General features: G+C 39.3%; 1 protein-coding gene across 3 annotated transcripts; it reads left to right on the forward strand.

The window, feature by feature from the left end:
- The first annotated feature begins 1,462 nt into the window (after positions 1-1,462).
- On the forward strand, positions 1,463-9,319 carry LOC116321283. Of its 3 annotated transcripts, XM_039614337.1 has the most exons (12): positions 1,538-1,579; positions 2,449-2,508; positions 2,804-3,011; positions 3,267-3,474; positions 4,283-4,451; positions 5,286-5,379; positions 5,471-5,512; positions 5,802-5,858; positions 7,160-7,287; positions 7,878-8,013; positions 8,183-8,253; positions 8,730-9,319. In XM_039614337.1, exons 3-12 carry the CDS (start codon positions 2,804-2,806, stop codon positions 8,958-8,960), a joined length of 1,344 nt encoding a protein of 447 aa, XP_039470271.1. In that variant the 5' UTR covers positions 1,538-1,579; positions 2,449-2,508; the 3' UTR covers positions 8,961-9,319. The 3 variants fall into 3 exon arrangements, with proteins under 3 accessions (XP_031596935.2, XP_039470271.1, XP_039470270.1); XM_031741075.2 differs by lacking the exon at positions 2,449-2,508 and having other exon boundaries at positions 1,463-1,579; XM_039614336.1 differs by lacking the exon at positions 1,538-1,579 and having other exon boundaries at positions 1,633-2,508.
- The last annotated feature ends 264 nt before the right edge of the window (positions 9,320-9,583 follow it).

Below are 9,583 nucleotides of genomic sequence, written 5' to 3' on the forward strand. Positions count from 1 at the left end.
AATGGTTGTACACGTTGTCATTAACGTGGCTTCACTCCACATCAGCCACGCTGCTTTGCTAGCTAAAACACCGGTGTCGGCACATAAGGACGCTGTCATAGCCTGTCAACGACGTTGATTTGCTGCGTATATACTTATGCGAATCGCATCATTGGCTGGAGCAGCCAGTCACCGGTCACTTACTGACTCACACTGCAAAACAGAATGAATTGTTAACGTATTTATTTTAATTTCAATTCAGGTTAGATTCTTTTTTTTTTGTGCGCAACGCAGTTTTTTTGTGCACACAGACCGTGCCAGCAGTGTGCGATTGTGCACGCGCGCAGCTTAGAGGGAACATTGGTCTGAACTGCTCGTGGAATATAGGAACATCATCTCACTGAAACCAAGACCATCCCTGAAAACGACACCTGAGGGTCAGTAGATGTCGTTCGTAAATCTGTGTTAATGTGGCGTTTACACATGTGCAGGTTACCCTGCCATGTGCACTAATGCCCCCCAAATACCATAAGAGATGCTGACTTTGAACTGATTGGATGGTCTTTCTCCTCTTCAGCCTGTAGGATCCAGCATCCATGATTTCCAGCAGAGTCTGAGACTCTAATTGGTCAGAGGAGAGGAGAGGTTACCCCTAAGCCTACATCCATCATAGATGAGCTCAGGCTCAGAGAAGACAGACGTGTTTGCTCTATTTGTTCTTTATGTTCTTTATGCGGTGGAGTTTGAACCTCATGTGTGGATGCAGGGATGAGCTGTGGTCCCTGCTGATGGTTTTCAGAGTTTTATGATCTCACGCAGAGATTTCACCACAGAATCATCTCTGAGGACCTGAACATCGCCAACATCCAAGCTGTGCAGCCCGGTCCCCGTGTGCAGGCATTTCTCTCGATCCTTTGAACCTTTTCAAGAGATTTTGACCCATAAACAAACAAATCCAAATAATTAAAATTCTTCTCAAATTGTTGAATTATTTGTCCACGTATTTCCTAATAGAGCCATGAACATGTTCTCATCTTTACTTCTGAAACAACTTTTTGTATCTTAAGTCTCTAATTAACCTCACTAGTTGGCAGAGGTCCCGAACAGCTGCCCCTCCAAGTATTATGCGACTTTCACAGTCTTGTTGTAACATGTTGCTAATTTAAAATGAAAACTTTAAAAAAAAAGTTTCTGCATGTCATATCTTTACTTTTAAATGCATTTTTAAAGGGATCATTGCATTTTGTGTAACTTACATTTTGTACATCATCCAGAGTATTTTAGAAATAAATGTTTGCAACATGCAGATGCAGAAAAGAAAATCTCAAAAATGAGATGAACAGAATAACTTGGTCACGTTGTTGAAATGTTTTTAAAGACCTTACTGCGTTACTCAAAGTGCGACTTAGTGCCAGTCAAGCAGGAACGAGGATTTTCCAGTGAAGTCTATTTTTGCGTCGGGTGTTCTTTGATCTGATGCCAACAGTTGTGGTTTGGCTGCTGCATATTACGGAGTGCAGAGCAAAAGGAAAACATTTTAACTCAACAAACCGCTGCGACTAGTTAAAGCACTTTAACTACAGTTTTCCGAGTGACCAAGGTAAGACCCGACGGTTTAACCTTAACATTTCAGATTCATTCATTCATTCATAATTAACCCATAAAAGCAAAGATTGAACAGAGCTCAAATTTAAATAGTTACAAAAGTTTCGCCTAATTTTAAAGATTTTAATTTAATGTTGTTTGCTCAATGATATGAATTCTAATGCATATGCAGGGCTGGGTAATAAATGGGATCATAATAAAAATGTTTATATAAACTGACAATCAAACTGAAATGTGCTTAAAATACTGATGAAGCTTGTCACAAAGGCTTGTTTGTGGTTGTTACCTGATTTAACATCTGATATTTTTAAAACTAATGAAACAGCATTTCATGAATATTTGATGCTTCTTGGTTCCAGTGTTTGTTTCATGTGGCTGCTTTTTTTCCCTCTCAGACTTTATATGATCTTTAAGTGATCTTTCTCATCAGCATGTTGTCATCCTTTAAATATGCAAACAGCATTTTCTGTGCATGATTTGGAAACATTAAACATGATATTGAGCTGATTTATTGCAGAAAGGATTAAATAAATAATTTTATTTTTTTTGTTGCCCAGCCCTACAGCTATGTGCTATATGCTAAATCAGTATAGATGCATGCATCTCTATAACACATAATATTTTGTTTGTTGGTAAAAGTTATTGATATAAAAATCAAGAACAGACAGGTTACAGTTGGTATGACCAGTCTGCAGTTAGTCACCTACAGAGAGTTTCTCTGCCAATGATGAAGGATCACTTAAAGTGAGCTTTTACACATCACCGAGCAGTCAGGATGTTTGTAGAGGCAAAACATAAAAGCTAGAAGACGACGAAGTCTTCTTCAAAAAGCTCAAACATGCGATTCATGCCCCGCCGCCACAGTGAAAAGTCAACAAATAGAGGGATCAACTCCAAAATCCATCACAGAACTCATAAAGAGAGGTAAACTCATTCCCAGAGTGTTTGGGTGTTTTTAAATGTGCACTACCTGATGCAATAATAATTATTAATATTAATTAATATTTTAATATATTAGGGGCTTGTATCAAAGTGCAGGTTAGGAGGCATGATGGGAAGACATCATGGTTTCAGTAAAAAAAAAATCACAACATCAGCTCTACACACTGAAAAATGAAGTGGCCCAGTACAGGAGTGAGACCAGCTGGAAGTAAAGTGACTAAAGTAGTAGAAATACTGCCAGTTGTTTTTAGCTGCTCTGTGACTTCTGTGTCCACAGATGTATCAAACTGAAACCAGCGCGGTTCTTAAGAATGTGGGAGCCGATGCAGAACTCATCTCTAATAACAACTTAAATAACAAGATGGATCTGCTGACTCTAGTCAAAGTCAGTGAGGGACGATTCTGGCCCGTACCAAAGTACACGCCCATGGAGTACAGCCTGACTGAGCTGGCCGAGCTCGAGGAGGAAGAAGACCTGTGTAAAGGTGTGTAACCACACACACACACACACACAGTTGTTTTCATATCTTAGTGAGGACATCTAATTGACATAATGAATTTCTTTTAGTCTAAACCTAACCCTGATGCTAAAACCACATTTTGAGCTTTAAAAATACCTATAAAAACTGTTGGTCCCCACAAGTATAATAGCATTCCAATTTTCCGTCCCCACAAAGACATCTAAACAGATACAGACAAACTCAGACACACCCAACATACTCATGTGATGCTCCTTCCAGATTATAATGAGGAGGTCTTGGTGAAGGATTTCACAACTACCATGGAGACAAAGGGGAGTGGAGAAATTAGTGGGGGAGATGATATTGTGGGTAAAGCCAAAATTGAGGCAACTGGTGATACCGTGGATGGACTGGAACAACCTGTGAGCATTATAACAAAGAAAGCCAACATTAAAAAACTGAGGAGCAAGTTCAGTGGCAGTGGCAGGTAAGTGTCCGTCTCTCTGCTTGAGTTCAGCAGCAGACTTTCTGTAAACATGGAAATAACTTCCAGGCCTGCATTCTTTCTTTTGTCCAGCAGGAGGCAACTTAAAAGGGTTATCAGATAAGATTATCTTAAATTAGATTAGATTAGCCTTTATTGTCTTCGGTGATACTTATCTTGGACAAACATGAGATATAATAGGTAACATGTAATATCAGGTAACACATTCAATTTCACCATCAAGTAAAGAAAATTTGTACCCAATTAACTCAGGGTTTTGGGTTTTTTTTTCCTGAGGGTATTGACTCATACTCTTTATAAATGATATGGTTGATATCCTCAGAGATTTTCAGACCCTTCTTTATCACTGACTCTTGAAATACTGGAGGGCAGGCTTGGGGAGCATGGCAATTATCTTCTCACCCCTTTTAGTCAAATTTTGAAATTGGGAACTGAACTTAGCAGAAATATTACCAAACTGTGTAGTTACACCATAACAGATAATGGACTCTTAAGCTTTCTTAGAAAATAATTTGTGAACACACATGATCCACATATGATGAACCCTCTGTATCTGACAGTCAAGGTAAACACCTAAATACTTTAACGTGTCACTAGTTCAGCCTTCTCTCCAATAATTCATCATGGTTATCATCACATAGTTATTTGTATGTTGCTCCCACAGCCCTCTGGGACTCCTGTACATATAACCTCAGCGTGTATAAGATTAGGATTAACTTTCACTTACGTTTGTCTTGTAATTAAAAATACCACATACCATCTAACTATATGTGCATCTTTCTGTTTCCAGGAAAATAAAAAAGGAAAACATGGAGTTACTGAGACTGAAGGACAATGACAAACTGACTTTTGTTTACCAGAAAGTTTACAACAGTGGGCCTGTCAAGATGATTCGAAAGTCTAACAAGGGTGGGTCCATCTCAGCCTCCTGTCAAAAGATGCTGAATGTTCTTATAAAGGTGAGTGAATCTTTAAATCTCAATTGTAAATTTTAGACTATTATTAACCCTTTTTACCTCAAAGTGTGTATTTAATCCCCTTTCCTTAGTCTTAAAGTGTATATTTATTTCTTACTCTTACTGTATTTATTGTTGTTCTTTTGCACTAAATTGAACTGGAGCCTTGTTGTCTCAGCTCTGCTATATACTGTACTATATATAGCAGAGATGACAATAAAGTTTACACCAGACACCAGAGGGGCAAAGCCCCAGCACCTGGTTGATAGAGAAGTACACCAGGACCCAGGCAGACCAACCAGAGCGCTGCCTGGACTGACTACAGTGCCCCACATGGGACTGCTGGAATGCTTGGCACTATAAAAGGCTAATAGTGCACTGATAATATAATTATGAGGTCAATGGGACTGTCAGTGGATGCTGGTGGCAAACTCTAAGGCGAGTGCACAAGTCATCATCAAATGTGGAATATACCAGGGCGATGCAACTCCCTGAGACCATCAACCATCCCCAGGACATTGAACTGTAAGCTAGGAGTGAGCGATATTTTGACTCACTGATTCTATGAGCTTTAATGATAGTCCCGAGGCTCTGCTAATGGCAGCGCAACAACAGCAGCAGATCGAGAGAGACTAGAGTCCATTGTTCTTGTTTTTTGTTTCTGAATGCTGTATAAGGCAACGAGTATTCACCACAGAAACAAACAATTTCTGCACAATCCTGATTTTAATGTTGTATGATTAAGATGTTGTTCTAGCACTCTTCTGATCTGTCTGAGGAACAATTCAACATTTCAGTATGTCACAGTAGATCCAATACTGTGTTATTTGTATTCAGGGCAACAAGAAGGAGGTGACGAGCTACACTGTACCGGAAAACTCCACCTTTGGTTTTGGCCTCATGGAGCTAAAGATGGATGATGAGAAGCTGAGTAAGAGTACATGACTGTGTTTAATGTTCACGGGTAGATTTAGTGTGTTTTCCTGTTACTGAATGTAACGATGTCTCTTTTCTCATCTTAGAAATCACATGTGAACCCTTTACTCATAAAACAGGTTTACTCGGTAGGTTGATTCTGTTGTTGAAGGTTTTTCTTCTTCATTTGTAAATGTCAGATTTAGTTTTGATTCCATGTTTGTCTTGATCTTTACTTTTGGGAGTTGTGAATGATTAAATCAAGTTTGACAGAGTTTATCAGACACTGTGCTGTTTTTCCTTTTGTGGCTCTTTCTTTTCCCATCAGGATTTTCACCTGTTTGACTTTAAAGACTCAAACTCTGTGTGGGTTTGTGTGAGTCAGTCAGTATTTGTGAAGTTTCTCTAAGTTTTAATCATTCTGAGGTTTGTTTCCAGGTCTGTTTTCCCACGATGCCATCGACTCCAAAGAGATGCTGCATAAAGTGAAAGAAGGTGTGTGTGTGTGTGTGTGTGTGTGTGTGTGTGTGTGTGTGTGTGTGAGTGTGACTTTTAAAATTTTAGAATTGATTCAATTTTTAAATAACACTACATCAGCATTAACAATATTTTAAACATGACGACTGCTCATTCTGTCACTCTTCTCCTTATCGTCATGATATCAGAGATGGACATGTAAAAAAACCCAAGAGTAAAATAGAAATGTTTCAGTAGCTGTGATGGATCCTGTATAACTACATAATTTAACAATAGAGCACTCCTTATTTGTGCACATTCACCTGTCTGAGGTGAAAAAAAAGTAGCTTGGTTGGTAGCTGTAGGCTGAGGTTGTGCAGACACATTGATGTGTCTTTAACATTTCCGCCATTGGATGTAGGAGGATTATGGAGAGAAGTGAAAAAGAGCCCAAACACACAGGCCAAGAGACCAGCTGGATACTTCTGGTCACAAGGGAAAAATAAGTATTTCCTGACTAGTTGCAAGTGGTTAATGGAGGTTATTGACAGGTGCTGGGAAAATGATTGCAGCCACACGGCCATATAGATGGGTCTGTGACCCCATGGCAACAGTTACTAAGGCAAAATGTGTATTCTTCAAATGGTTGGCAAAAACCTCGTGATTGCTTTGGTCCTAGCATACTGCTGTGGTCATCTGTAGTTTGTGGCACTGACCTGTGTACAAACACTGGCTGCTGTGAAACTGAAAATCACAAACTGGAAACAGATAGTATATTCCAATACTATAGTATTACAACTATAGTATGGAAAACTACCATCTGCAACATAAACAGATTTATGGGCAGTAACAGGGACTCCCAAAGTCATCTGTTTGAACAATCATTGCTAGGAACCAAAACAATTACTTGGAGGTTTTTCTGCTCAGCACTATGTCATCCAGGAACCACTTACTAACCAATCAGGGAGTATAAATACATTAAATATGGTAATGTGAGAAATCATAATAGATTATGGGAATTGTTTTGATCTGTGTTTGGAATAAATAACTTAAAATAAATATTTATTTTGATCGAAGGTCATTCAGGTTTGTCTGGTGAGATACGCATGCATGAAGTGTTTGAGTGATGAGTCATGTTTTACTGAGAAGTGTTAAATAAAACTGTGAAAACATGAGACATAAAACCTGATTATGTTTTACTTGTTATAATAAATAATTTGATGTCTGCTGGGATTTGACATTGAGACCTGATGCTTAATAAACTGATTTCTATGGTTCCAATAAAAACCTGCTTTAATTTACTGACGGTATGATCGGTGCTACTTCTGTGTTTGCTGCAGAACTGGAGACAAAGGATCATCTTCTGCTGCCGCTCGGAGATCTTGCCGAGTCGACCCGTCGTGATCTGTTGAAGAAGCTCAGTGAGCTTGCTGAGGACGGAGATACTCTCTCTCTGCTGGAACAGACAGTAAGAAGAATATTGACCAGAGTCTGATATGTGCTCCTCCTAAGGTTCAACCCCCATTGCAGCCTGTTCAGCTTACACTGAGATAAACATCGGTGTTGCAGATTTTTAAAGACGTATTGGGTATTTCGGTTGATTTTAAAATACACTTCCTTGTCATCTTAACAGTTTTTTCTTCTTTTTATCTGAAGCCGACTCAGTCCTGTTGGCTCATCTTTATGATCTTAAACTAAGCACAGAGGTAGTTCAGGGAGACACAACCAAGCTGCCCAAAGTTTCTGCAGGCCACTGTGTAACCCACCTCCATCCCACCTGCTGTCTTCCATGTGTGCTATCCCAGAACAGTTCTGCTGATCATTAATGCTGTTAATAAAAAGGGAAACATCAGTTATTAGAGGAAAAAGTAATACTGAAACAAAATAAACTTAAAACCTGTTTGAAACTACAACTTCTATGACTACGACCCAACAACAACAACTATGATAATAATAATAATAATAATAATTATTATTATTATTATAATTATAATTATAATTATAATAATAATTATAATTATAATTATAATTATAATAATAATCCTCTGCTCCTCTCAGCTGGACCAGTGCACTAAAGGAACCACTGAGCGCGTTCAGTCTGAGGCTGTCTCCTCCTTCATGGACCTTCTCGATGTCTCAAACATCTCCACTGCTGTGAAGGACGCCGTTCACCTGTTGGTCAGCGCATTGGACAGTAAGTCAGATGACCTGCTCTGAGACATTTATTCCATCCAGTAACATGTAGATCCTCCACAGTGCTCACGTGTGATTTGGTGGTGTGGTTTGTTGACACATCTGAACCAAAGTGTTTCAGCTCGTCACATCTTCATCAAACTTTGTCTTTCTTCTTCATGTTTGTGCAGCTCTGCCAGACGAAGTGCCGCCACTTCTGACTCGCTGCAGTCCAGATACTCTGAGAGTCCTCAACCAGCTGGTGGGTCCATTCACTCATTCATCTACATTCATCTACATGCTCCTCGCAACAGCTGCCAGCCTCATCACACCTTATTCTACAGACTCAGCACACTGAACACATCTAATCTGTTACTTTAAAACATCTTCGGTCATGTTTGTATAATCTAAACCAAAAATACACTGATCTACTGACAGAGTTCACACAGAAAATAACTCTTTAATTTAATTTAATTTTTAAAATTACAGTCAGACATGTGAGGTATCTAATTTGCTGTGGGACAGTTTAGTATCCACACAAATGCTTGCTGTTAGAATATGTGAAGAACGTGGTTGGGCTTCATGAATTAAGCAAGTGAACATTTACAATGATTTTACAGACCCTGCTACACTTAACAGCACAGCACCAGCAGCTCCGCCCACTGTTAGCAGCCTGTGGGCGGAGTCTTCCTCATGTTTGAATCTGATCTGAGAACAGCTCTCTCTCTGTTTCTCCAGGTGGATGGGCTGAAGGCTGGTCGGGCCAAACTCCCAGAGTCCCTGCCCGTCCCCCTGCAGGAGGGAGGGGAGCTCCGCTGGGCGGCCGAGTTCATCTGTTTGAACGATCAGAAGCTGAAAGAGTTGAGTGACAGCTGGGACCGGCCCGAGCTGCCCCCAGAGGTTCTGCTGGAGGTTCTGTGCCTCGCTGTGCAGGGACTCAGCCTGATGCAGCCCACAACAAACCCTTAATGTCAGCTGCTCTGATCTTTGTTAATGTGCTTTTACAGCAGCCAATTTTATAATGTGTGCAGCTTTCAACCAGGTAACCTCAGTACCTACAGCTGGGTTGTTTCCTGCTTTTGTGTCGCAGCGTTTCTCTGCCTTTATTGTCTTTCCCAGAAGCAAAATGACTTTAATTTGTAATAACAATAATAATAATAATGATAATTTACTTCATGATTCTTGTCATTTATTGGTTTTGTTGCAGTCTTTGTTTATAGTTCCTATTCCCTCCTGTGTTCCCCATCTCTGTCTCCACGTTTTAATATTATGAATGTGAATTTATTATTCTCCTGGTTCTGAATTAAAGCTTTATGATTCACTGTAAAGAGCGAGTGGAACCTTTAAATCTAAAAAAAAAAAATAATTACAAGAACCCCTAAAAACACATAAATGACAGCAGATAAGGATCAGCGCTGAGGTAATGACACTGATATTCAGAGAAAGGTTGTAATTCAAAAATAATTAGGAAAATCATTTTAAAAAATCTATGTTCACAAAAAAAACCTTTTTTCTATTAAAGTTTGTACATTTGTATATCTAGTTTAAAAATCTCACCTTGGTAAAGGTCGTATGTTATTACTGATCTAAAA

The sequence above is a fragment of the Oreochromis aureus genome, linkage group 7, assembly GCF_013358895.1.
Source record: "Oreochromis aureus strain Israel breed Guangdong linkage group 7, ZZ_aureus, whole genome shotgun sequence".
NCBI classification, from domain to species: domain Eukaryota; kingdom Metazoa; phylum Chordata; class Actinopteri; order Cichliformes; family Cichlidae; genus Oreochromis; species Oreochromis aureus.

Coding starts and splice junctions, on each gene's coding strand:
- LOC116321283 (XM_031741075.2), top strand. CDS start 2,804: ATGTATCAAACTGAAACCAGCGCGGTTCTTAAGAATGTGGGAGCCGAT. Junction 3,475..4,282: donor AAGTTCAGTGGCAGTGGCAG/GTAAGTGTCCGT, acceptor TTCTGTTTCCAG/GAAAATAAAAAAGGAAAACA. Junction 7,288..7,877: donor TCTCTCTGCTGGAACAGACA/GTAAGAAGAATA, acceptor TGCTCCTCTCAG/CTGGACCAGTGCACTAAAGG.